This window comes from Solea solea, chromosome 10 (genome assembly GCF_958295425.1).
Source record: "Solea solea chromosome 10, fSolSol10.1, whole genome shotgun sequence".
NCBI classification, from domain to species: domain Eukaryota; kingdom Metazoa; phylum Chordata; class Actinopteri; order Pleuronectiformes; family Soleidae; genus Solea; species Solea solea.
Genome location: NC_081143.1, coordinates 24,913,634 through 24,940,858, shown reverse-complemented (window position 1 = coordinate 24,940,858; position 27,225 = coordinate 24,913,634). Strand labels below are relative to the sequence as shown.

General features: G+C 40.1%; 5 protein-coding genes across 5 annotated transcripts in view; 1 reads left to right on the top strand and 4 right to left on the bottom strand.

Moving 5' to 3' along the window:
- ncf4 (neutrophil cytosolic factor 4) overlaps positions 1-494 on the bottom strand; it is a 29,662-nt gene extending 29,168 nt beyond the window's left edge. The window contains exon 1 of the mRNA XM_058639808.1: positions 317-494. Coding sequence (XP_058495791.1) covers positions 317-348 — 32 coding nt within the window. The 5' untranslated portion in view covers positions 349-494. The remainder of the gene's footprint in view (positions 1-316) is intronic.
- Positions 1-9,098, top strand: part of pvalb7 (parvalbumin 7) — a 28,955-nt gene extending 19,857 nt beyond the window's left edge. Inside the window, exons 2-5 of the mRNA XM_058639810.1 lie at positions 7,314-7,382; positions 7,486-7,615; positions 7,700-7,809; positions 8,450-9,098. Of these exons, the coding sequence (XP_058495793.1) occupies positions 7,322-7,382; positions 7,486-7,615; positions 7,700-7,809; positions 8,450-8,475 (327 nt within the window). The 5' untranslated portion in view covers positions 7,314-7,321 and the 3' untranslated portion in view covers positions 8,476-9,098. The remainder of the gene's footprint in view (positions 1-7,313; positions 7,383-7,485; positions 7,616-7,699; positions 7,810-8,449) is intronic.
- An 89-nt stretch (positions 9,099-9,187) lies between these two features.
- Positions 9,188-20,811, bottom strand: baiap2l2b (BAR/IMD domain containing adaptor protein 2 like 2b). The gene is made up of 14 exons (XM_058639804.1): positions 20,378-20,811; positions 20,202-20,277; positions 18,937-19,023; positions 16,715-16,776; positions 16,455-16,526; positions 16,069-16,158; positions 15,834-15,965; positions 14,991-15,095; positions 13,943-14,045; positions 13,570-13,777; positions 12,948-13,013; positions 11,047-11,368; positions 10,918-10,961; positions 9,188-10,240 (listed from the first exon to the last, which is right to left on the bottom strand). The coding sequence occupies exons 1-14, from the start codon at positions 20,429-20,431 to the stop codon at positions 10,165-10,167; spliced, it is 1,497 nt and encodes a 498-aa protein (XP_058495787.1). The 5' UTR covers positions 20,432-20,811; the 3' UTR covers positions 9,188-10,164.
- A 1,868-nt stretch (positions 20,812-22,679) lies between these two features.
- The window catches only part of LOC131466521 (extracellular serine/threonine protein kinase FAM20C-like), a 41,080-nt gene continuing 36,534 nt past the window's right edge, over positions 22,680-27,225 (bottom strand). Inside the window, exons 8-10 of the mRNA XM_058639805.1 lie at positions 24,220-24,301; positions 23,393-23,452; positions 22,680-22,956 (exon numbers count right to left, since the gene is read on the bottom strand). Coding sequence (XP_058495788.1) covers positions 22,683-22,956; positions 23,393-23,452; positions 24,220-24,301 — 416 coding nt within the window. The 3' untranslated portion in view covers positions 22,680-22,682. The remainder of the gene's footprint in view (positions 22,957-23,392; positions 23,453-24,219; positions 24,302-27,225) is intronic.
- The window catches only part of LOC131467686 (dynein heavy chain domain-containing protein 1-like), a 28,869-nt gene continuing 26,040 nt past the window's right edge, over positions 24,397-27,225 (bottom strand). Inside the window, exons 40-41 of the mRNA XM_058641744.1 lie at positions 26,585-27,156; positions 24,397-25,844 (exon numbers count right to left, since the gene is read on the bottom strand). Of these exons, the coding sequence (XP_058497727.1) occupies positions 25,413-25,844; positions 26,585-27,156 (1,004 nt within the window). The 3' untranslated portion in view covers positions 24,397-25,412. The remainder of the gene's footprint in view (positions 25,845-26,584; positions 27,157-27,225) is intronic.

The window sequence follows — 27,225 nt, the reverse complement described above, 5'->3', positions numbered from 1 at the left end:
TGTTGTGGTTTTTATCCTCACGTTTTTATGTCTTTTAATTTATTTGAGTTGTTTTAGATGTATCATATCACCTCTCGTGAGCTTCCATGCCTTTTATTTATTGTGTCTTTTATTTATTTATTTATTCCGTTGGTTCACTGTGGTTGTTTCCAAGTGTTTTACAAATAAAGTTGGATTGGATTCAGTGCATAAAAATAACATCATCACAAAAACCTACAGGTGCTATAAAACTGCTGCACAGTTTATACATAACAAGTGTATATAAAGCAAGTAAAGGTGGATTTTTACTCTATTTTACATCCACTATTTCACTCACCTTTCATCGCGTAACTGCTGCAGCAGCGACATGGCTTTTACGCGCAGCGCAAACTCCGATCAAGTTGCACTTAAAGTGCGGAGAAAAAGCGCTTGTTTCACAGAGAGTCGTTCACACACACACACACACACACACAGACTGACTGACGGACTGCGTTTGGAGCAACGGTGCGGAGACAACAGGAAGCGAGAGTTCCACAATAAGAGCCGAGAATGGTGCGTTCACGGTCACGTGTAAGTTATGGAATGGGCGGGGGGAAAGTAAACATGATTTTGATCAGAGAATGACGTCAGCTGCTGTCACAGTGACTCAGCACAATGTAAACACAATTAAATCTAGGGTCTGTAACTTCTGTGTTTCTGAAACGCCATCTTATACCTCATTACATTCCAAAAGTAGTGGGTTTATGGAGGGTTTGTTTTTTGCAAATACGAGTGAGTGTTTTAATATATCATTTAAGTGAGACTAAAGATGGAGATGTGTGAGTGGAGAATATACTGTAGAGCAGAAACTGTACGTACTGTGTAAATGGTTGCTAGTGTGTTATCTCTACAATTTATGAACAGGAGATTTGAGTCCTGGCATACATGCTGACATTGCCAGGTAAAGTAATCCTCATTGGGACCAAAAACCTGGTCCACATGAGGCAGAAAGTGAGGCATTTAGTTAAGTTTAAGGCTAAATTAGAATTGTGGTTAGGTTAAGGTTAGAGTTAGAGTTACAACTAGTGATGGGAAGTTCGACTCTTCTTACTGACTCGGATCTTTTACTCTCTGACAGTAAATTGAACTAATCTTTTTTTAAGTCATTTCGTTCATTTCGTTCATTTTTACAGCGGGTGGCGCTGTATCCCTCTTGTGGGCATTGTAAAAAAGACCGCGGTTCTCAAACACTTAACACTGTAGGCCACATCGTTTGCTTCAGCTGACAAAGTTTAATAAACAAAATGCCACAAGCAATTCAAACCATATGAAACCCCAGGAAAGCAAATACACACCTCAATAAAGTGACAAGTGACTTGTGTCCTGTATCCTCTCTAGGTAGCTGTCACGTGACCTGAGGATGGACGCTCTCTCAGTTGAGTGAATCCTGAACTAATCATTTCTGTTTCCTTTCCTGCTGAGCTTATGCCGCTGCCTGCCATCGTGTGGCGAAGGAAGGTACTGCATGAAAATGAACGAACGAACCACTCAGTTGAGTCAGTCCTGAACTAATCATTTCTGTTTCCTGTTCTGCTGACTGAACTTATGCAGCTGCCTGCCATGTGGCGAAGGAAGGTACTGCATGAAAATGACCGAATCACTCACTGAGATGACTCATTACTCCCGAGTCATATAAAAGATGAGTTCATTTTGAACGAATTGTTCACGAACGACACATCACTAGTTACAACAAGCACTGCTCTCAGTAGACCACACATAACCTACATGCAATTTACAGTATTTATTATACCGTAAATATCAAGCCAATACTGTGTATATTCTATAAACTGTTCATGTTTATTATTTATTATCTTTATCTTTACTGTCTTTGCTGATGTAACAATGTACATTTCCCCATTGTGGGACAAATTAAGGGCTATCTTATTTTATCTTAGGTTTAACCTGTTGATGGTTAAGGTTAGGAATAACACTTAGTTTGGGACGTCCATATCAATACAATTCAGTGCACTGTGACTGTGCTAAGAAGTTTATAGTTTTGCAAATCTCTCTGTCTGAATTTAAGTATGTATGTGTTCTTGTATCGGTATCTTTGTGAGGACATTTTTTTCTTAATTTATGAAATTCTTTCTCTGCATTTAACTCATCCTCTACTAGGAACCTTCCCAGAATTAGGAGCAGTGGGCAGCTACTAAGCAACCCCCATTTGCACCCAGGGAGCAAATGGGGGTTGGGTATCTTGCTCAGGGGGACTCAAACCGGCAACCCTCTGGTTACAAGCCAAGTTCCATTTCCGCTTGACCATGGCGGCCCCAAATTTTGTCTGGTCCCGACCTTCTGTCGCCCCTTAAAATGACTTTCTGGTGGTTAAGACTGGGTTTCAGGGTCAGGCATGTAGTTGTGATGGTTAAGGTTTGGGTAAGGGCTAAGATTAGCATGATGTCCAAGAGTGTTCTCACTACAAACATGTGTGTGTGTGTGTGTGAGTGTGTGTAGTTTTCCTGCTGGTGTTTTACAATTCATTTTAAATAATGCATTTACTTGTACACATATTAGATGGGCATTTTTCAAACAGGTGGTGACAGGGATTTATCTCTCATGCTACATGTAGGAGATAAACTTTGTCCCATCTGTCTTTTTCTGAAGTGTCTGCTGACATTTGTCCTCTTTCATCTCTCGCTCTCGCCTCTTATCTCACGTGAAGAGGTTAAGTGCACAGCGTCCAAAATCAACACCGCACACGAAACATACTAACACACATTCCTTTGACACAGTCATGCCACTCATGTCAGCGTTGACCTTTCACTGCAGCTGACGGCTTAAGTCTGCTGAGGTTAGTGAAGTCGGAGGGAAAATAAAACTGAAACATCACCTTCAAGATTAAATCTTACAACACTAGATGTCAGCAAAGACGGCGCTGTGTTGGAGGTGTGTTAGTGAGAGAGAGAGAGAGAGAGAATAGCTCTCAGTGCAAGAAGAAAACACTGATATCCGCTAACGGTTTTTTGTACCCATTGCACTTTCAAAGCCATTCAAACAAAGCTCTGCATGCAGAATTCTGCAGTTACATTTCCCATGCATGAAGAAAATCACTATCAAATGCCTGTCATGCAGAATTAGGCAGATACACACTGAAAGCTGAGGTTTAGAAGAGACAATCCAATGTTTTAAACACTAGAGCGAATGGAATCATTATACAAAGCAAACTATATTTAAAAAAAAAAAAAAAAAAGGCAAAGTACATTAGATTATCTGTCCTCAATAAACTGACAACAAGAAAAAATTATACTTATTATCACATTATTACATTCAGTGCATTAAACATTAACTTATATCTGAGCTTGTTTAGTGTTTTAACTACAGTTATTATTTACTTAATTTGTGATTTGTTTCTGTTTTGGTTATTTTGTAGATACATTATGGATCATAAATCTGTTTTTGTATTGCAAACTACACACAAAAAATAATCCTATTATATATCAACTAATATCAGCACAATTTTAGTGGAATTAAAATTATAAATACTATACTATAAAAATGATGTAAACATGCAGAAATATAAATAAGGTGAAAACAAAATAGGAATTTAAAATGAAGTTAATTTTTATCAATTTCGTTTTTTATAAATATATAATATACGTAACATCTCTGTTATATTTATCACATGATTAAATGTCGTACATTTAACATAACCTTGTGTGTGTGAGCTTGTTTACTGTTTTAACTACAGTTATTATTGACTTAAATTGAGATTAAGACTCATTTTGGATCATAAATAAGTTCACAGTCAAACACACAGTGTGTTTTATGCACATAATGGTTCCTTTAAGCGTCTTTGAGCTCAAGGTTTTCTATCAGCCTATGTGCAGCCTGCACACACATACATGTAAAAAGTCTGGAAAAAACAATCTTACTTAAAAGTTTTCACATTTAAATAATGCAACCTGAAAGACCAGGTTTTTTTGGAGCAGTGGAATTCACTTCCGAAACTTATCCTGGTGTGTTTCAGCCGTACTCCAATCTGTTTGCAGCCCTCTAGCACAACGTTGCTGTTGCCTCCATCTGTCATCATCCATCCATTCGTCCACCAGTCCGTCTTCTACCGCTTTTTCCTCCACATGATGCCAATCTCAGCTGACATAGGGCGATAGGCGCAGTTCACCCCTTCACCACTTCATCAGTCCATCGCAGCCCATCTGTCATCATCATAATGTAAAAAAAAAGCTATTTCTTTTCATCCAAAGCCTCTTTTTATATGGATTTAAAGACATCAACACTCTAGATTAAATTTACTTCATAAATGTGTTCTTTTTGTGTGAACTATATATCAAAACAAAGACTTTTACTTTGAAAGGGTGAGCAACATCATCCTGGATGTTTTAAATTTGCAGTATCATGATGGGATATCAGGATATCAATTTGAGTTAAGTTTAGTTAATTTTGTCCTGACCAGCCTAGAAGTTCACTGGCTCCAAGGTCATTTTGAGTTTTGAAGCCCCGCTTTATCGTATGTGAAGGCCACCGTAGTTCCCTGACACACTCGGGAAAGGGAGTGGGTGAGTGGAGCAGCTCTCTGTTTTTGCAGCCTCATCATCACTAATTCTTACTCACCAGACCTTCAAGAGTTAATAGTTATGTTAGTTATGTAACAGATTTAATAGCTGCTCTCAAAAAAAAGTAAGTCTTTTTTTCTGATTCGCTATCTCTGCCCCAGAGTTTACCTTGTGTTTATTTTGCTTCTTAATTCTTCTCACTAATCGTCTCAGTGTTCTCGTCCTTGGCAAACACTTTTTATTTTTCCTCATTCATTACAGCATTGTGTTTAATTCAATCCAATCTGCATCTTTCTCTCTCTTGACCTTTGTCTCCGTTAGGTCCTGACCGACCTACTCATCCCTCACACGTATCCTTCCATCATGTTTATTCAGTAGAGACGAGAAAGCTCAGGACACTGTGATTGGAACGCAGGGTCAGAACAGGGTATTTTATTTTTAGCCGTTGTTTTAAAGCGGCGAGCATCGGAACATCTGAACCCAAAAATGTGACTTATATGCAGTTTATGAGATGGTTATGTAAAGAAATACAAGTGAATGGAATGTGAAGCCATTGTGGAAGTGTCTGAAACCTGCAATCTCTTGAATGGCCATTAGATGGCGACTTAACGGGTTGCAAAAATGAAGTCAAACAGTAGTTTTTTGGGCCACAACATGTTAACAGGCTGCAACATAACTGGTTGTACACAACAGTGTGTGAACAACAGTGAAGGTTAAAAATCGTTTTGCTATTTACTACTTTTCCTGTTTGGAGACTTTGAATAATTCCAAATAATTTGTGGGAGCAGGGGTGTTTAATGGGATTATGGGGGCCCCAAGAGAAAGAGACCTTTTCTGGATTTACTGAAGCATAAGAGCTTTAATTGTTAAACGGATTATAGGATATCTCAACCTGGGCTCTATGTTTATAAATGTGGGCGAATAAGTGAACATTACAAAACATTTTGGATCGGTCCAGTAGACCAGCGCGACCAGCAGCTGCGACACTCACTACTGTGTAATCCTACGTGGCAACAGTGACATGCTATGCTATGTTATGTCCACTAAAAGTGTCAGTTATTGCCAACAAATGGCTCAAAATGTTTCATGTGAGAGTCTAACAGCATTATTGAAAAAAAATGAAGCAGCAAACTGAGTGAGGTGCGAGGATGGGACAGGGAGGTAAACCTTCTTACCTGATGATAAGATCGCTGTGTGTCATCGTAACAGCCATGCAATTCAAAATTACACCATAACAAAAAAGTCACTTATCACTTATTTATATATGAATGTATATATCGCTTGTGATGCATTGCTTAATCTATCTGTTAAATAGATAATAAATGATGGTGTAATGATATTGGAAAGTAAAATAGATCAATAAATAAATACAATTCCAGAAGGGTGCTCAAGCTCGGACACTAATCAAATATATTCTGTGTTTTTTTTAAGCTCCTCTCTTAATTTGTTGCAACACCAGGTGTTTTTCACTGTTGTTACTATATTTTTGACCAAAATGGATAATCATAAAACACACATAAATAATACTCTTGCTGTGCCATGGCTCACTGCTGACTGTTCTGTCAATGTTCTGTTCAACTCTCTGATGGGGGCAGATTTTCTATACTACAACCTATTCAAAGTGAAATGTTGCCTCCTTCAGGGGAAACGTTGACTGGGAGTGCAGAAATGTAGGGAAGTAATTGGCTGCAGTAATTAAAGTGTTTCCTGTAGCAAAATAACCTTTTAACTGTGCTTAAAATACTGTATATGTCAATAATGTTTGACATAGCACATGGTGAAAGAAGGCTCGGGCCCTTTTTTCACTTACAGGATGTTTTCTGTAACCGCAGCCTTGAGTGTGACATACTGTATGCTTCAGTCTCACAGATGTTCTGAAAGAACTTTTGAACTTCACATTAAGAGGTTTTTATGAGCATGTAAACGACACTGAGAGCATATTTAAGATCCAGTGCAACTGGCAAACTCAGATTATGGTTAAAGATAATATTAGGTTTCAAAAACCTCCTTATGACCCTTGATGTTGTAGACATAATCTCGTACGAGGGTGAAGTTTTAACATCTCAGAACATTTGAATAACCACAAACACAGACTCATGTAGGTGAAGAGACCGTTGGGAGCTGCAGTTGTTTTAGTGGCTTTTTTCAGTAATTGGATCATCGTCAGCAGTTCAATCCCTGAGTCTACTGTGACTGGGTGATTAGCAGAGAAATGATTGTACAGCTAGAGGAAAACTATTTGTTTCAGGAACACAGACTGTGTTGTATATTGTGCTAAAAAGGAAAATGTCTTTTCTTTATCAGGAAGGCTAAGCCTTTTAATTTAATCTCAGATTGCAGGTGCACGATTGAAAGCGCTCTCCTGTCATTCTTCTGTCTTTTATTCTTTTTCATTTCCCCACACGACAGGTGTAACACACATGCACAGAGATGTGAGCATTCACAAGAATACCGTGAGTTCACATCTCTCAAAGACACAAGTGATGATTGAACACCATATGCGTTGACAGCTTTGACACGAGCTTTCAGTTCACAGTTAAACACAAAGCGTTTGAACCTGCAGCTCTGACAACTACTGACATCTACAGGCTGCTGAAGGGAACTGCACCTCGGAGAGGCATACAGAGAGGCATACATACGTATGCATACATACAAACATAGATATATATATATATATAGATATTTATATCTATATACATAGATCTATCTATCTATATATATATACATATGTATATAAACTGTACATGAACTAACGTGCACTCAACACTCTCTCCATCTCTCCAGCTGACAAAATGCCGATGACCGATCTGTTGAAAGCTGAGGAGATCAAGAATGCTCTTGATGCCTTTGCAGGTCTGTAAACAATGGCAGGATCATCATCAGATACCTATAATCCATAATAAATAATAGATTAAGACACATTTTGTGCCATTATTTTTTATGTTTCCTTCTGAAGCAGAAACATTCGATCCTAAGAAGTTCTTTGAATTGGTCGGAATGACGGCCATGTCTGCCGACGAGGTCAAGAAGGTTTTCCAGGTTCTGGACGTGGACGGTAGTGGGTTTATAGAAGAGGAAGAGCTCAAGTGAGAGGGACTCACACAGTCTGCACTCTCCTGCATTCTTTCACATGTACACTACTGAACACGCTCCTTGATGATTTTCTGCAGGTTTGTACTGAAGGGCTTCTCCAAGGACGGCAGAGATCTGACTGATGCCGAAACAAAAGAGTTCCTGAAAGCGGCAGACAAAGACGGCGACGGCAAGATCGGCATTGATGGTGAGAGAAAGGAGGGAATGTGGAAGGGGAGTGTATTAGCATGGAGGCTACAGATGCTTGTATGCGTGACTTTATTTAAAAGAAAATGTATAAACTCTACGGCAATCAAGGACAAATTCAACTAGTTCCATCCATCCATCGTCTAGCGCTTTATTCTCCACATGAGGGTCACGGAGGCTGCTGGCGTGAAAGCAACGTCCATCGCATATAGACAAACAACCATTCTCTCACACACTCCGGTTGTGTTTTGTCATATTTCTCTCAAAGAAATGCAGCAGTTTAATGATTTTTAGTCTTCTATTATTGATTCAGTAAAGAAATTAGTTTTACGAAAGAGTATTAGGGCCACATGTAAAAAAAGAACCTGAAAGAAATAAAAATAAATAAAACAGAGATTAATCTTCTGACTTTAACTCTCAGAATTCTGACTTTATTCTCAAAATTATGACTTTAATCTAAAAAATTATGACTTTAATCTCAAAAATTATGACTTTAATCTCAGAATTCTGACTTTTTCTTTAATCTCAGAATTCATGCTGGTTTTTTTTTGTTTTTTTTCCCTCTTTCTTTCAATTTTGCATGTGGTCCTAAATACTCTTCTGTGAGTTAGTCTCATACATTTTCACTTTCCCTTTTTCAGAGTTTGAGGCCATGGTACACGAGTAAGGAATGGTCGAACACCCGCTGCCTCCACTGTCGCCTCCTCTTTGTCCCTGCATTCACATTTTTTGCATCTGCCGCCTTCAAACTTCCTCTGGACCCCAATCGTGGAGTCAAACCAAGCTTCCTGTCTACAAAACACAACAAGCAGAGACAGGCCGACAGAGAGAGCCACCACGAGGAGACACAGACAGGCATACTTGTTAGGCGCCACTTTCATTTTCCAATTAAATTTTCTTTCTTTTTTTTCAATATATTTAATCTCTCATGTTGTGTTGGTGTCAGAATAAAAATCATCCATATTTCATGAGGATAGTTTGTGGTTTCAAACAGGTGCTTGTGCTGTAAGTGGTGTAGATGTGATGACAGACTTGTTATAGCTTCCTGTGTATTTCAGGTTGTGCATCTTGTCTAATTGTTTTTTTTTCTAGATGTTAACATAACAGTGCACCTTCCTCCCACCCCTCATCCTCATCATCCACCTTCACTCAGCTCACCTCCTCTCCTCTATCCCCTCCACCTCCTCCTCTTCCTTACCCTCCACCTCTGATCAGATGATATAGTAAGTCAAACGAGAAAAGGTGTAAAGACTGAGTAAGAAATGATAATAAATAAAAGTTGAGTAAGAACTGTGTTTTTTTTTTACTTACTGCTTCTCACATTGGACTCAAAACATTAAAACTCACCACATATGATGCAGACAACATTGCAAAACATCAAAAACAACATAGACTAATACAAATGTACAATCACTAGACACATAAAGGTAAAATATCGGGAAACCTTTTCTGTCAAATAATATAAATGATATGCACTAAATTTGGGATAAAACAAAGGAGTCGTAATTGTGTTTAGATCTGTTAAATCAGATCATACACAAAATTAGCATAAAACATGAGCAACAGCTGTCATGTTCTTTTAATGAATAACTAAATAAATTGAAAAATAATAGATAAACAAATGTTACAACCAGAAGAGATAAATTATTCAGAAATATTCGTATATTTTACAGCGTCATCCAAAGATGAGAAATGGAGGGAAAGTGCAAAGTGGGCTTTATCCAGGAATAAGAAAACAATCCAAAAGGTGCTGTAATAATAATAATAATAATAATAATAATAATAACAGTAATAATAATGATAATAATAATAATAATAATAATAATAATAATAATAACAGTAATAACAACAACAACAACAATACGTTTTATTTATAGGTGCCTTTCAAGACACTGTAGGTGGGTTACTAACCTACAAACGGAGCCAAGTTAGCTTTTTCCCCTGATGCTAAGCTAACCACCTGCAAGCTATCACTTGATATTTAGCAACATGAAAAAAAAATAGACATACATAAATATCTACCTTTAAATATTTGACTAAAAAAAACAAAAAAACCTTCATGGTTTTGATGTTTAAAGGTCCAAGAGTAAATCTTTGAGGATGCTAACGGCAGCAACAGACAGGAAGTTACGACATTGGTAACAGTAATTTTTAATTACTTAGAGCCACTACAGTACTACTTTTGTTTATGGTGCAATAAATACTCCCAATCTTTTCTAATAATGTACAAAAATGCCACTAAAACCGTCCTCATTTCTGATGTAAAGCCTCATATTTCAGAGATGACAAACACCGCTTCTACAACCTGATCTGGCAGCCTCAATTACACAACCCTGCCTGCACGAGTGCTGACGGGTCAGGGGATCCGCGGAGCAGATCTGTCGTCGGTCGTCGTGGGGCGAAGCTTTACAGTGGCGAACGGGTTTGTGCCTCTGAAAGGAGAGGATAATGGAAAATGTTACTCAATACCCTCACGCACTCAACTGCTTTTCACCACCGCGGCAACAAATAAAGTACGTACACACAAATAAAACACACTCCAGGTTGGGAAAACTACCACCAGACCACAGCCAGAGGGTATGTGGAGTAAGTTTCTTCAGTTTAATGTATGGAGTCAATATGTTGGTCCACATTTGAGCCAAAGTTGATATTTTTTCGTAAATCCGAGCAATATCTTTACTAGAATTTAAAGAAATTGTCACATTTTAAAAGCATAGACAAGGTTAGAAATAATATCTGGCCTGGCAGATGATTTCAACAATCTATTTTTTTGTCAAATGTTTTTACAACTCCTATGGTCAATTTAGAGTGTCCAATTTACCTAATCCCCACATTGCATGTTTTTGGACTGTGGGAGGAAGCCGGAGAACCCGGAGAGAACCCACGCACACACGGGGAGAACATGCAAACTCCATGCAGAAAGGCCCTTGTTTGACAAAATTGGTTTGTAATATAAAAATAAAGCACAGCTGTAGCAGATGTAGAGCTCAGAGAAGAAGCAGTAATTCTCAAACTTGAACTAGTGCACACATTTTTAGTCTGCATAACAAGTTAATAATTTTCATCACAAATTCAGAAATGTTTTGTCTTTTTAATGAATGACAAGTACCTGGGAAACAGACGGTTTTCAGTCGCTCCCTGTGGTGATAATCTCTGAGAAAAATAGAGGACTGTTAATATGAACAATCCACAACAACACGAACCCATGTTACTTTATATGGAACCTCATCTTTCATACCTGGAAATCAGATGCCGACTCGCTCTTCCTGTCAGGGAGGAGAGACATTGTTTGAAAATCGACAGAGCCCCGTCGAAGACTCGATGGAGGAGGAGGCGGCGGTGGTGGAGGTTGGTGTTCACTGTAGCTCTTTGTTAGACTGGGCTTTAGCTCCGTCTCAGACTCTGTCTTTCTCTCAGGTTTTGGAGAGACCGAACGCAAGTCTACAGAGGCTCTACGGGTGGGCGTGGCCGGAGGCGGGACATCTCCATAGCTCTTGCTCTCTGTTTGCTCAGTGGGGTCCAGCAGGTTGTTCATACTGTGGCTTCTTAGTGAACCACCGCTGAGGGCAAACACAGGACATACAGTATATTCACATTGTTGGTCACAGTGTTGGCTGGCATATGAGGGGGGCCCAGCTGGGGCCCAGCTGTCGCCCTCTAAAGACCCTGGTATACTTCCACGGACCCAACGCACACGGTGCGTCGAAGCTCAGATTCTGGAACTGCGCGCAAAGAGCATGTTGGGTATAAAAAAAACATTTCTACAAGAGAAGAAGTAGTTGCCAAGGATAGCCATCCGAGCCTTGACCTGGCAACCCTCGACCCGGCTGACACCCCGACTCCCCTGCCTGACAGGCCTTTCAGCTGTGAGCTGCTCGAACCAGACATGTCCGAAGGAGCTGTAGCATCTTCACCCGAAGGTGAAGTGGGATACTACAGGGCCCTGGCACGTATACCTGGGTCTGCGCATGTGCGCGGAAGTATACCACAGGCTTAAATTAAAAAGAAAATAGGGTTTTATTGTTTTCCTGGGCTCTGCAAAGCGGATCGGCACTTCCGTATGTTGATGTTGTATAGATATCAGTATACCTCACCACTGTAGCGCCTCCTGGTGCGGGCACTAGTCCGGACACATTCGGTTGCGTACATTCAACTGCAGAAGAAGAAGAACTACTCTCGTTGTAGCTGCTGAGATGCAGAGCATCCACCGTGCCAGAGGGGGAGCTGTGTTTCTGAGAGCTGGTCTACCAATTACATCACTTCCAGGTACTTGGCCAATCACAGGACAGTGGGAAAGCTCTCGTTGGCTGGCCAATCACAACACAGTCCACGTTCTGGAGGTGTCATTTTGGTCTGAAACAGCACAGCTGATGAGAGCGTCAGTGAGGAGATATTTTGATCGGCTAGTTTGCAGCGACTAGGAGGTTTTTAATCATGAAAACAAGTTAATATATGTAAGTAGACCTCCATAACTAACATATATGTGTGATACAAGCATTCTATGTCACCATCAAATGGCTAATTGTGGGGAGATTGGGGGCCGTCTCCACTCCCCCTACTGTCTGTTTGCGGAAAACCAGCCTTGCCAAGTCTCGGGTCTCGCAAGACACACAATTCCTTTACGGCACTACACACACACCGTAGCCAGGTACCAGCTATAAGATGAAGGCAGAGCCAGAGAAAAAGAAGTAGAGAAAACTGTTGTTGGAGGAAGAACAGAAGAGGAAAGAGGATCGAAGAGCGACATGCTAGGTTGACAAGAATTGAAAAAGACAGAAGCATGCAATATGGATGCCAACCTGATGTACTTCTAAATATCTTTGCGATATACTCCCTATTTGCACTTTCTCAATGTTTGTTATTGTTGTAAAGGCGGTTTCTCGATCATTTTCATGAACCATGTCTGCAGCTGGTTAGCTTGCTAGCGGATATGTTAGCATAATCCCGAGTAAACACATTTGTTTTTGGTGGGTTGAAGGCGTCAGCAGTGAGATTCTACAACAGTGAGGATAACACTATGAAACTATAGAGGGGGGGCTGTAAAGAAAAGAGCAAAGAACATGAAAAAGAACACGAAAAGGGCAAAGAACATGAAATTCTCCACTTAGAATTTCTGTTCAGATTCACAGTCATACCAACCTTGTCGCTAAAGTGTTGGAGACATCTTCTACAGGTTCCACATAAGTGGCAGGGAACCAACCTTGACTGAAGGAGACAAGATGGATGACAAGATGTTAGCAACTTATTACTTGTTTTACAGTCCTCTTGTGCTCACCTATATACATATGACATTTCATCTTATTATTTAAAGGTACAGTAGGCATGGTTTTTCTTGGCATTGTTGATGAAGATTTCTACAAAAACATTCCACAATAATCTCTCAGTATAATCTCATCGTGTTATCTGACACTTCTGCACAAGATAATGCTGTTCCTGTAACAGCAACAACTGCATATACTACAAATAAACCTTGAAAAGAGTATAGTATAAAGCAGAGAGTTTTCTGGTGAGAGAACAAGACACAGAACTGTGATTCCAAAATGTGAGAATTACTGAATCACCCTGCAGATTAAGTCAACAGTTTTTCATGCCTACTACAGACCATCAGCATACAAAAGAGTAACTACATGAAACTATATACTATTAAAATGACACTGCATTGTATGAAATTGTTAAATTTGTAAAACACTGGTGAATAAACCTGTATGGCTACTGCATATACATTGTTCATTATGCATAGATGTTTTTTCCTGCTACCAACCGCAGGCTGCTGTCTGTGCGTCCATACAGCCAGCCATTGCGTGGTTCCTGAACCAGTACAGTGACGGTCTCTCCTCTGTTGAACGGCAGAAGCTTTGGGTTGGACGAGGACGGATGAGACACCAGGGCTCTCATGGCTCGGCCTCCGCCCAGACCCAGAGATTCACCCACTGAGCTGGAGCGAGAGCGGCTCGGGAGAGGAGACGGTGCTGGAGGAGAAGGAAAAAGAAGAATTAGTGCAGGAACAGAAAGAGAGATTTGAAAAACAGATATCAGATACTGTTTGCACTTCCTCATTCGCATGGCACTTAAAAGAGATGCAAGGGAAACACTTTAGCAAACAGGAATGTGAAATAATACTGTATACCTCCCACCTCTAGAGGGCACTCTGCCCAGTGCCTGTTGCTCCCTCCTGGCCCAGGACATGTCTTCATCTCGGGCTACCGTCTGCAGCAGGGAGCTCACTGAACCTCGCAGCTGCAGACACACATCATAAACAAAATTAAAATAAAAATGTTCGTTCTGGTGATGGGTTTAGTTGGAGGACGTGTAAAGAGACAAAAAAAGCATGTTAATTCATTGCCTGGAGCTAATCCCAGTGGATAAAGGGCTAAAGGCAGGGTCACACCCTGGAGGGGTCGCCAGTCCAAGATGAACCCTCATACCTATGTGATTATTGCATGTGAGAGCCTGGAGAAAACGCAAAATGAGAAAAAGCACAAAATCCAGTGGTCTTAAAATAAAAACTGTCCTATCTGACTAATTATATTTCAAATTCAAATGGTTATCCATAATTACAATGCAAGGAGAGTCACCAATCATAGCAATTTTTTGTTTTGTCCTTTTTAACGCTTAGAACACAGACCAGTTTCCCCATTACTACGTTAAAACGTATATACAGAGGCGATAATGTGCAGTATAGTGTCTTATATACCCTTTTCAGCACAACCTGTAGGCAATCTACTGACATGATTTTTGTTTCCATTTTCACCAACTATATAAACACACCTGAGCAAAAAGTGCTCATTTGGAAATATGTCACATTTCAAAGTTCACCTCGCTTGTTTTTAATAACAAAATTAAAGAAAAATTTTAATTATCACTAAAAAATAGATATGCCATATAAAAAGTATCGTAATTTTGACTCAACAACTCATAACAAGCGGAAAAATGCATTTTGTAAAGCCTGAAGATGTGATCTATAAGCACACAACTCTAGGATGTGCATATAAGGAGTTGTGTATTATTCCCACTGCAATTTACCAAGGGTGCTCATATGGCACTGATCCATGCCGTGTGATCACAAAGGGTTAAAACCACCATTAATAAAAACCCTTCTCCAGAATTTTAAAGAAAACTGTCTAAATTATTGTGGGACCAATTAAGCGCTGCAACATCATACCCACTCTGACTGACAAGTACCTGTGCCTCTTGGTCCAAGTGGGTGGGTGTTCGAGGTCTGGACCCTCTGGTCTCGTTCACTTTCTCCTTCCATCCGTCTGCCTTCTGCTGCAGAGACGTGCCCGTCTGAAAACAGTGGAGACAGGAGAGAGAGAGAGAGAATGTTTAAAAGGAAGGCAACAGCAGATAAAGCTGCCGAGAGTTTCAGACAGCAGAGCAATTAACACATGAAAACACATGGGTTGAATAAAAAATGCTGCACAGCCTGGTGTCAAACACACCTGAGAAATAAAAGACTTATTTACATAATTTCAGCCATTTATATTCTTATTTGTTTTGATTTTGTTACTGTTATTTGTATTTTTAATTTGCTGATGTAGTAAGGTGAGCTTAAGTGATGCTTATTATATGCAGTCATTTTATATTTTACTGCACCTATTAGTTTATCATGTTCTAGTTTATCTGATCCTTCGTTACTCAGTTACTTATTTATTTACTTACTTATTTTAAGTACTTTTACTTACATTTTATCTGCTAGTATTTGTGTTTTTAATTCTCTTTTACTTTTAGATCATCCAGTAGTATTTTTAGTCTCCAGTGTTTTCACTCGCGCCTGTTTGTGAGTTCCATGAAAGTATTTCCTCACTTCCTTTCCTCTCTTCCTATCCTCACTTCCTTCTTTTCTTAACTTCTTCACTTTAAATATGTTACACCACCCAAATGTCGACTGAAATGGTAGTTGCTTTCTTTGATTCAGTTTGTATCCTGTGAAGCATATTGGCGTTGCATTGTCTTGTATGAAAAGTGCAGTATAAATAAAGTTTATGTTGTCAGTGTACATGGCTGTGTGTGGTATTTGTGCACCTTGTTTATGAGGAAGAGTAGCGACTGAGTGAGGCCACAGTGTTTCTCTGCCAGGAAGCGATACCTCCTCTCCTCCTCCTTCAGGATCTCCTGCTGGCTCTGCCTCAGGTACAACATGTAATCACTGTTCTCCTAAAAGACACACACAGACACACAGAGGCATATATTATCAAAGATTATACATACTACAATAGTGCAGAAGTATAATTAGTATACTGTGTGTACGAGTGTCTACCAGAGAGTCTCTGAAGGTTCCTCGTCTGAGCTGTTTCTCCAGAGCCTCTGCCTGATTTCTGACCTCCAGCTCATACACTCTGCGACTTCCCTGCGGCACAAGAAACAAAAGTATGGAGTTCTTTTTAAACAAGATATGAAAGATTTGTAGGACAAAACAGTTAGAGGTCGACCACAAATTAAGATTCATTTATAATGTGTTCCAGTTTTATAGTGTGTACCAGAGTTTAAATAGATGGCTACACAATTCAAAAGAAACAGGTTAAGTCACAGAGCCATAGTCAAATCTGTTCACTAACTCCAAAAGAGAACATGTTATAGTCATTGTCGATTATACTATCGGTAAAAATACTAGTAAAAATGTATTTTACCCCTCTGGAAACTTACATCGATGTATTCCTCATCCAGCTTTACGTTCTTCTCCATAGCTTGCAGCACCTCTACCTGGAACCATCGAAACTGCAGTAGGAAGAAGAAAAAATAAGGTCCCCATGATTTGTCGTATACCGACATAAAAAAACATACCAATTTGTATTTGAACCTCATGAAAACATTCAAATTGTAACATATACTGCAGCATGGATTGGGGGTTTTTCCAGAGCTCTTAGTGTCCTGTGTTTGATTTGAATAACATGAGTCGCACTGACCACTCCCTCCATCTCCGCAGTGAGTCTCCTCTGTGTGTCTGATATCTGGATCAGGACATCGCCTGTTTGAAACCAAAAAAAACAACAAGATTTTACAGTCAAGCGTTTGACCAGATTGAAACACATATTGACAGACAAAATAAAAAGACATATTGTAACAGTTAAGTAAAGTTTCCATAATGACTGTCCTCTCAAATTGATACATGGATATCTATCAATTTATCTACCCAAAATTGTAATCACAATGAGTTTAAACAAAGGAGATCATAATAAGTTAAATAAGTTACAAAATACATTCATTCCAATCTGTTAAAACTTCAGTGTTTCAGTGCTTTGTTCTTGCAAACGTACACATCTGGGACACATCTTGTAGACTTCGTCAGGGGCAATATTAATATTTAATTTGTGCTCTTTACAAAAGAGAGCACAATATTTGAGATTGTAAGTCAATAACACAATTCAGGTCTGCGACAGATGCTTTTGATCTTACAAGGAGGACAACTTAGATATTGTGGAAAGTTAGCCAAACACTAATAGGTTCCCCCGGCCGTGTCTATTGTCATGGGCTGTGGTTGAACTAATGAACTGAGTGCAGCTGAAAGACTGTCCTCATCTATAATTCAGGCACCGTCACTTAATATGGCCCCAGGTCATGCTGTGGCACCCTGACCTTCTCAGTTAGCCATCCTGTCAGATCTACGAGTCTCATGCTGTGAGTATTTTTTTTAAAAAAAGAAAGAAACATAAAAATGAAGGTTTCTCCAAGCTTTAGTCTGGGTTCTCTTCAAACTAACACTATAAGCAAGAAATGATCTTGTTATAAATATCAATAATGGAACTTTGTGTACTGCGATCACATTTTTGCCATATAATACAGCCTCATCTAGAAATGTGAACATCTGGTGAAGTGATCAGTGAGCATCTGTGCCTCTGCGTCTCAGGCTGGTTCTTGCCACAGGGGGCGCTCCCTGCACAGTCTAAACACTTTAACAATTGCTTTTAAAATGAAACGTTCAGTCAGGGATTTAGACCTAAAGTGACACAAGTTCATTTGGATCAACTCATCTGCGAAGCCACAACAAAAGAGTTTGGATTACAGTTAATAAAGAGAGCGGGTTTGATTAAAGCAGCGACTCCCTTGAAAGAGGCTGAATCATTAAAAAGGTGTTGGTGAATGTGTGAGTTCTCCCAAAACGGTGCACTTTTGGTGATCTGCAAGAACGAGAAGCAGCGAGAAGGTTAATTCCAGAAAGAAGAACTTGGTGATTAAAGGTGTGACCAGCGATGTATGTGCTGAGTTGTCAGCAAGAGAAATTAAGGATAATATTAAGTGTGTGGAGTGTGGGGGTGGAGTGGTTCCAGGTGGCTCCAGGTGGTATTGTATTTTGCATTCTCAACTGATCCAGTCTGACAATGGCAAGAACCAGGAAGCTTTTGCGATTAATAGGAAAGCCCTTCCAGCAGGTATGAGAAGAACCACGCCCCCAGCAAGCCTGAGTATATGACATCAAGATCAAATTGAATAGAAAATTAAATTAGTATTAGAAGAAGAAAAGACAAGAAAAGAAAACAAGAACGTTTAGTAAGATTAGTTTTCGACTCCAGCCCAATAACTGTAAATAAATTTTTCCCTTTATCCTCCAATTCCTTCCAACAGGTATTTTGCCACAGATTTGTGCTTTAGGCCAAAAATCTCAGATGATTTTTAGAGGGGATTCTCGCAATTCAACAAATAAGGCTGGGGCAGACATTGTTGAAAAAGCTCCACAACAGCATGCATCCTGTTCAGTTTGCAAAGTTTGGATTCAGCAGCTGCCGCCGAACGCAATAACCCCTGAGAAATGGAACATCACATTTCTCCTTCCATCTTGGACGATCTCTTCCGTTTTTGCACTTAAAACCAAAAACTGTCCAGTCTTGAAAAGTCCAGTAATATGTTCTCTCCCAAAAAGTGATCATGTGATCTGTTGAGACACCCAACCATGTATCTACATTAACCACTGCTGACACAGCGTGGCTCCAAAGAGGGGTGGGTTTCAACATTTTGACCACAAATTACTTTTTTTTTCACAATGTTCACATAAAAAGTCGCACCAATCCTGATCAAACCACATCTTTTGATATTCACTCATTATTATTTGCTTGTTTTTTTTCTCAAATCAGCATCACATCCACGTTCATCATCAGTCGTGTGTAACATGCAACATAAAGCTCACACTTACCAAGAGAGCGAGAGGAGAGCGTGTGAAGTGCCTGGTCGCCCATCTTAGCCACAGCACTGAAGTAGGCCTCACTGCAAACAGCCAAGGCTGAGGTACACACACACACACACACACACACACACAAATATCACGTGTTAATCACGTTTCCAAATACTTCACATGATAAAGCTTTAAGCTTTGGGAGTAAAGTCAGAGCCAGCTGAACTCATCTCATTCACACAGAGGCCTCACGGTGTTGACATGTGATAGGTGATTTCAGTCCATGCCAGCGAGGATAGATTTACCACGCTGCCTTGTTGCCTCCTGTGACCTAATCTTGTTTTATCAGGCAGAGATGCATTAATGATACATATGCTACTCACCCAGTTACCAATGTAGCACACGTGATATATATATATATATATGTATAGACAGGAAAAGATTGGCGAGTTCAAGCACAAGGTGATGCACCCCAAGGTTGCTGTGATACACATACATCATTCTATCCGAGAGAATAGTTCATAACATAATTTATTTATACAAACAAAGAGAATTAACTTCATTATGATCCGGCTGGAACAGGGGTCTCACACGGTCTCCCTGTGTGTGTGTGTGTGTGTGTGTGTGTGTGTGTGGGTGTCCTCCCACAGTCCAAAAACATGCAATATGGGGATTAGGTCAATTGGACACTAAATCAGTCTCAAAGTGTGGTCCCCCTAGTGGTCCGCGAGGTGAGAAGCAAGTAACATATCATGTTTTAAAATTTAAAATGTCACCATGTGTTGTTTTCAATATCAAATTAACTAGTTCATTTTAGGAGGTTGTAACTGTTGAAGATGGCATATTGTTTTGGGGCTATTTTGAGTTTGGTGGTCCGTGAGTGTTTGTTTTTTTATGGGTGAAGTGATCCTTGGTCTGAAAAAGTTTGAGAAGCACAAGATTTGATTGTATGTATATGTATATCATAGTGTTTATTTTGTTATTTTGCTATACATTGGTCTTGGTCCATCCTTCTCGGGACAACACACGTTGTGAAAAGATGTAAATGAATAAGATACAAAGGTATATATATATATGTATATCATTCATCACCAAACCACACAAATGCTAAACTAAAAGTTAAAAAACAATTTTACATTTAAATATTCGGAATATCCTATTGCCAAAATCCATGCCATTTGCACACACACACACACACACACACACACACACACACACACACTCATTAGTCATTCACTCACTCACTCACCCAGCTCTCGCTCCAGCCACTCATGAAGATCACTCACCTTGAAAAGCTTTGACGTAGCTGTCTCCAAGAGCAACAAGCTTCTGGAGGCCTGGGTTGAACTGTTCCATCAGGTTCTATAATGACACACACACACACACACACACACAAAGATACAAGGTTTTCACATCTCACTCACATCAGGCAACATAAAATCTGACACTTATAAGAACTCACCGAATAGACGGTCAGAGTGGATCTGTGCAGCTGGTCACTGTTTGCTCCCGACATTGTGGCCAAACTTTCAGTCAAATATGAACTTCTCACACACACACACAAAAAAAACAGTCTGGTAAAATGGACGTCAGAGAAAGGACAGAGTCCGATTTCCCATTCAAACGTCTGTATTTATACACAGCGTCACCTTCTGCTGCTCCTTCCAGAGACCAATCACAATAACACCTGTGCAGTGGACTGATTGTGCCTCCCTAACTCTCCTTCTCTCTCTCGCTCTTCTGCCGTTTACAGGCTCTTTTATTCCCTTGTCATCGGCGGTGTTCGTGGAAAGAGCGAGCAAGTGAGCATGGGAGAGAGAAAAGGGGGCCAGGTGCCATGGATATGAGGCGGCCGTTTCAATTATTGATTGAGGAGGAGGAGGACGGTCAGCTGCCCAACTGGCTGTGATGTGCACTCACACCTGAGAGAGTGCGTCGACTGTACTGAATGATCACATGTATCATAGCTGAGATAATAAAATCTTCAATAAGGAAACATCACACACGCTGGTTCATCTAATTCTAAAGACATTTAAACATAAAAAAAACAAAAAAACATTTAAAATCAGCATATCTGTGCTTTAAACTGACAACCACATTAAATCCAGAAGATAAACAGTCCTGATTTCTAATTTCTACAAGTCAAAAATCCCTTCTAGTTCTATTTATAGTTGGATTACACCAAGTCTCTTCAACTACAGACTCTTTTCACTGTTTAATATGTAGGAGAAATTCCTCTATAGCAGATCAGGTCTCAAACTGCGGCCCGTGGGCCACATGCAGCCCTCCAATCGATTCCATGCAGCCCTACACAAGTTGACGCCAATACTAAAACGTGACGTCAACAGACTGCCGGCCACTGATTGGACAGAGAGTGTTGTCACTGGAAGAGTCATGAGTGCGACAATGCAGTTTGGTTTAATTAGTTAAAAAGAAAACATTTGTTAATCTCCAACATTTAGCAAGGAAATTTCTAAGATCTCAATATTTAACAGACGAGTATATTTATATGGTGTATTTAGAAAGCAATCGTGAGCCGAATCAGCTGTATTTTAGTTTAGTGACTGTTTAATGGAAAAGCGTCAATATTGCGATTTTATGAAATACCGTCATATCCTCCTGACTACCAGGGAAAAAATTTGACAAAAAAAGCCCCACCCCTTCACAGTTGGTATCACTGAAAAGCCCCAAATATCCTCTGTAGATAGCAATAGGTGTTAATCCAGTAGTATGCAGTGGGTGGGAGATATTTAGGTTTACAAATGTCGTCCACTGAGGACAAATTTGAACTACTGGTGGTCAGGAGGACAACATTTTAAACATTAATAAGCAGTATAAGTCTGCCATTGGCCTACAAATGTAAAAAATCCTTTAAAAATGTACATTTTAAAATTTAAAATTTATTTTGCTATTAGCTGATGAACACAAAACAAAAAGGTGAAGAAACATTATTGCTCTCCTCTATTTTAAACTTTGGTTGTGAGTTATTACAGACTCTGGTCATGTTAATCACAACAACCTTTCACTGAATGCACATTAACTAAACACAATTAAACCATGGGACATTTCAAATGTTTCAAATTTGGAGGAAAAGAGACAAAATAACAAATCAAGATAATATCGACTTGTAGTGTAGACTAGATTTATTTTATTATTTGCTAAAAGTTCTACTCAGATACTGGTCCAATAAGTGTATTATGAAAAGGTAAAATCAGTCAAAGTGTGTTTGGAACATTTTTGTTATGTTAGTTCTTTTCCATTTTAGCATTTTCAAGAAGATATTTCAAATGCATCCGTTTGAATTTATTTTATGTTTGAGATGCATGAGACTAAAGGAGTTCTTATTTTTGTGTTAAACGTCCGTCAGCATGGAAATCAGACTGGCACCTATTTGGTAACCTAAATATTGGTGATTGTTTTCAGAGGAAATTCTGTTATTCTTGTTTTTATTGTTGCAAAAATGTCTTTTCTTGTGCTACAAAATCAAAGAAAACTAGAAGTACATGTTCAAATATGGTCAACCATGATTGTGAGAAGTGAATCCTCAGGCGTTTGAAGGTACTAACACTAATTTTAATAAATGTTATACTGTAAATGGCAAGTTGATTAAACTGTGTCTGATTAAACCTTCACTTGCCACTTTGATAACACAGATTCCAACATGGACGGTCTTTCAATAAATCCCTCCTCAAGTACAGAGGAAATGTTACAAGACACTTTAAGCCCCAGTGACATTGATGATGATGATGTTATTGTGAAGTCCTGTCCTACTCTGCCGGACTGACCGTGTCCTTTAAGTGTGCCGTGTCATCAAAGATGACCTCGTCACCTCCGCCGCCCTCGCTCTGCTGCTGCTGACAAACACTCACGGTCTCCAGCACGGTTTTCAGACGCCGATCGAGGGCGGCGAGGTGGAGCTCCGACAGCAGTGGAGCCACGCGGTGGAGGGGATCGCGGGACAGGGAGGCTCGCATGACATCGCTGAGGCGATACCGAGGCAGAGACAAGAGACGCACACGCATCCAGGTGGAGCGGCGGATTCTGGAGGAGGACGTCACGGGGGTGATGGAGAATAGTCAAGTTAGTCAGTTACAAATGTTCTCGTGTAATACAGTGTTGACACTGTGATAGTTGAGTTAAAAGCAAGACATTATAATGTGCAGAAGTCACAAAAAAGACATTATTTTTGTTCATAAAAACTGTCAAGCAAACTTTGGAATGTGAAATTTCCATATTTCACAAATTCAATCCGATTTTTAAAGTGTACTTTTTGCTCAGGTGTTTATATAAATGGTGAAAATGGAAACAACAATCATGTCATCAGATTGCCTATAGGTTGTGCTGAAAAAAAAAAGGATATAAGACACTCAATATAAAATAAAATGATTGACAGTAGCTTTGATTTTGATTTAGTGTAACCAGAGAAGAAGCTTTTAACTCGAGGGGACAGGGGACAGGGAACTATTACTGTTTGTACCTGCAGCATTGCTTCAGAGGAGCTAAGATAGAACGCTCATCTTTGGAGTGACGACCAAATCTGCAGCGAGAACAAACCCAAAGTTAGTTCAGTCACAGTCGTAAAACTTTAACTGAACATAAAACCAGTAAAGTCAAATATTCTCCTTATGTTGAAATACAATATTATAACCCACAATACAGACAATAACAATAGTGTGTGTTTGTGGGGTTGCATGTAAGACACTGAAATAATCCAGGTTGTAGAGAGACAACACAATTCAACAATGAATCACATGATACACAGAAGCTATTATATTGGGACTAGGGACTTTTCACAGATTTGCAGATTTATTCCCAATAAGATCATTTACTCTCCCAAGATGCTCCTCTTCCTCACATACTTCACACACTGGTTTAGTGAAATCAGACTAAGATGGAGCAAGAGATAAGGTTATTTTTTTGTCATTTGTTTCAATTCCTACGCTAATTCCTTAGCTCCGCTCCGATCACATACCCTGGTACATACACAACAGAACAGCATTTCTGATTCCCTCCACTAGAGGAAGCTTGTGTGCACGTTCCACAGTTTGAGAACCATGGCAGTGGAATAACCACCCAGCGGTTGTACGCATCAGCTGACGAGTGCAGTTTCAGTTTACATGATTTTTTTCCCCCAGACTTAAAAGGAATTGTATGGTCAAGAGGCGACAATTCAAAACTGCCCATCTGATCTGTGAATATTCTGAATATTGTAATCAGAATGGGAACCCTCTGCTGTCGACAGGTGTGGAAACTATAATAAAATGTGCACAGTTAGTGAGAAGAATAACAGAAATAGTAGCTCACCCTCTCCCATTGTCAAGGTGCAACAAGAAAGTATTATTGCCAAACTTCTCAAAGGTCTCATAGTGATGTCGGTCCATGTTACCTATGCAGAGAGAGAGAGAGAGAGAGAGAGAGAGACGGGGAAAAACAATGTTGTCAACAAACACTGTCACGTTTGTGGAACTTCCAGCCATAAATATCCTTCATGGAAATAAATATGTATTGTATTGAACGTCCACAGCCTGAGTTAGTATATTTTTGTTTGTGCGTTGGTGTCGTTCAGGAGATGACGTCCACTTTGTGTCAAATTCAGTTGACAGCGAAATAAAATGTGACGAAACCCAACTGCCGACGCGACATTTCGTGTATACGCGTAATTAAACAGGACGTAAACCGCAACTGCACATTTATTCAACATTCACACATTTGCATACAATCACACACAACATTGATGTCTGTTTAGAAGGTTTCCAGTGAAGTGAGGCTACATTTTTTTAAAGATGACAAACTATCAGGACCCAAAATGTACAAAATGAATTGTGTCAAGAGGAAATACAATTATCTGACTATTATGCTGCCTTTTTTTTTTGGTAAAACTTTATATTTTGAATAGAGTAAATATGATGTGGGGCTACGGCGACAGCGTCTTTCAACTTGAAGTCTGGGGGTTTGATTCCCGGCTCTACTACTCTACATGCCCGTGTGTCCTTGGGCGAGACACTTAACCCCTGACAGCTGTGCCGACAGCATGTGAATGGTTATGAAAGCAGAACAGACCATTTACCGTAATGTTTGGCAAATGAATCTTCATTTAATGCATACAGATCGTTCTTAAACATCGTATCTTATGATATTAAATCATAACATGACCTTGATATGACTTCAGAGACAATTTAAAGTTTCAAGTTTCATTTGCAGGATGCAAACTCTGACCAACACAGCTATGGGTCGGGAATGCCAAACATTACGAGATGTAAAAAAAAGTTTCACTTCCCTTCTTCTCAACAACGTCTTGACCAGAGGAAAAGAAAAAAAAAGGGTTTGCAGAGGAGGTGTAGACTGTAGACACTAACATTCTCTCTTATACATGTCGTCCATGGATATTTAATGTCTACAATGTTTTTACAGTTTGTTGTTATCGATTTTTTCTCCTCTCCTCTAATCTTCTCTACACACTTTCGCTTTCAGTCTCCGAGTCTGTGAGAACGACTGAGTCAGAACATACTCACAAGCCTCACCCTCCTCAGACTACACAACACAGGACTGAGCCTGGCATGAAGGGGAACCTGAGTGATAATATTCACATCGGCCAGCCTCCAGTCTCCTGTCTCCCGCTCTTCATGGAGGAAGACAGGGCAGAGGTAGACCGGTAACTGAGAGGCCGTCGACGGAGAAGCATCTGACACCTGAACATTATTCGTGTCCATTAAATATGAACTTTTACAAGGGAAGGTGTCTCTGTATTTGGTCTTTCTGCTCCTGACTTGAGCCGTGACGCAGACGGGAGGCAGCGTGCATGGCTGAGGAGAGACTGTGTCCTGCAGGGCTCCGAGCTGAGCATCCCATGATGCCCCTCTGAGCTCCAGCCCACACAGATACACGGCGTCCAGACGAGGTGAGGCTGGATGTGAGCTATCATTCAGAACCTGCAGGGAGAAGGAAATAAGTCAGTCAGTAAACTTTATTTATAGCACATTTCATTGATACTGTAATATTATATATTATAGTATAGTATAGTATTAGGGACAAATTATTCTCATAATATTACAACTTTATTCTCGAAAGACTATGATTTTATTCTCATAATACGACTTTATTCTCAAAGTACTACTACATTATACTTGAAAGACTACGACTTTATTCTCAAAGGATTAAAAAAAAAAAGTTTGGCCCTAAAACTCTGCCACAAAAATGAAATAAGAATAATAAGAACATAAAATGCCAAATACAGAACAATAATAAAATACAAACCCTTGATCACCTAAAGGCCTGTTTAATAAGCATGGTCTTCAGCTGCAGCGTAATGTAAAAGATATGGCAGAGTCTACTAGTGGTCCTCAAAACTAAGTTTAAAACAAGCAGCTTCTGACCTGATGACCTCTGAAGGCAACTGGGAGAATGGAGGTGCAGCAGATCACACATATGTGGAGGAGCTTAACTATTTAAGGCTTTACAAGTAAGAAAAAGAAGTTGGAAATGGATTCTAAAGTTAACCAGTAGCCAGTGAAGAGATGCCGAACTTGCTGCAATGTGTGCTCTTTTACTTGTGTGGGTTAAAGGTCGAGTTCTGCAGACGGTCAAGCGCGTTACAGTGGTCAAGAATGGAGGAAACAAAAGCTTGTAGACGAGCAACCATAAGTCATTCAGCTATGATTTCATGATTTACCTGAAAATGTAGTTTTATGTCACTGATATATTTGCGTTTTTCTCGAGCCTCCTGCCTCATGACTGCCACCAGAAATCCTCTGGGATTATTGAAAGCACATAATCTGTATGCACCCGGTGGATCTGAAGCACCGCCGTGCCCGACGTAAGCGCCGAGCAGCTCCGCCTTCTTCTCCAGGCGGCACAAGTGAGTGAGAGTGAGCGGGGACGTGAGCTTTGGCGTGTCGTGTTGCAGCTGCAGCAGAAGTGAGGACACCTTGTCAGTGAGATCCTCCCACTCCTGCTGGAGGAAGTCACGCAGAGGACCGGGATGAACCCGTCCCTCGTCTGTAACTCTGCTGTCTTTGTCTGTGAGGGAAGTCTTCAGCGCCCGCAGTCGGTCTCGAGCGTGGCCGTGGGCCGGCATCACAGGAGGCCGACTCACTCCCGGAGGAGTCTGGGAGGCCTGCAGTAACACGTTCAAATTGTGACTTCTGACCCTGATCATCTCCGCTGCCGTGTCCACGCCGAAGCCCAGCACGAGGGGGTCGTCCTGGAGGCCGAGCTCCATGATCTGCAGCAGTCCTGATGAATCTGACGATATAAAAAAAAAAGAAAGAAAAAAGTTAGTGCTGCTGATTTGATCAATGTTTCCTCAAGGCC

Bases quoted from the DNA above. Each gene is read 5' to 3' on its own strand.
- baiap2l2b (XM_058639804.1), bottom strand. From the start codon at position 20,431: ATGTCGGGAGCAAACAGTGACCAGCTGCACAGATCCACTCTGACCGTC. The intron at 15,096-15,833 runs GTGCACAAATAC...CACTGTTTTCAG, and splicing joins TACTCTTCCTCATAAACAAG to ACGGGCACGTCTCTGCAGCA. The intron at 13,014-13,569 runs GTTGGTAGCAGG...TGTCTCCTTCAG, and splicing joins CGCACAGACAGCAGCCTGCG to TCAAGGTTGGTTCCCTGCCA.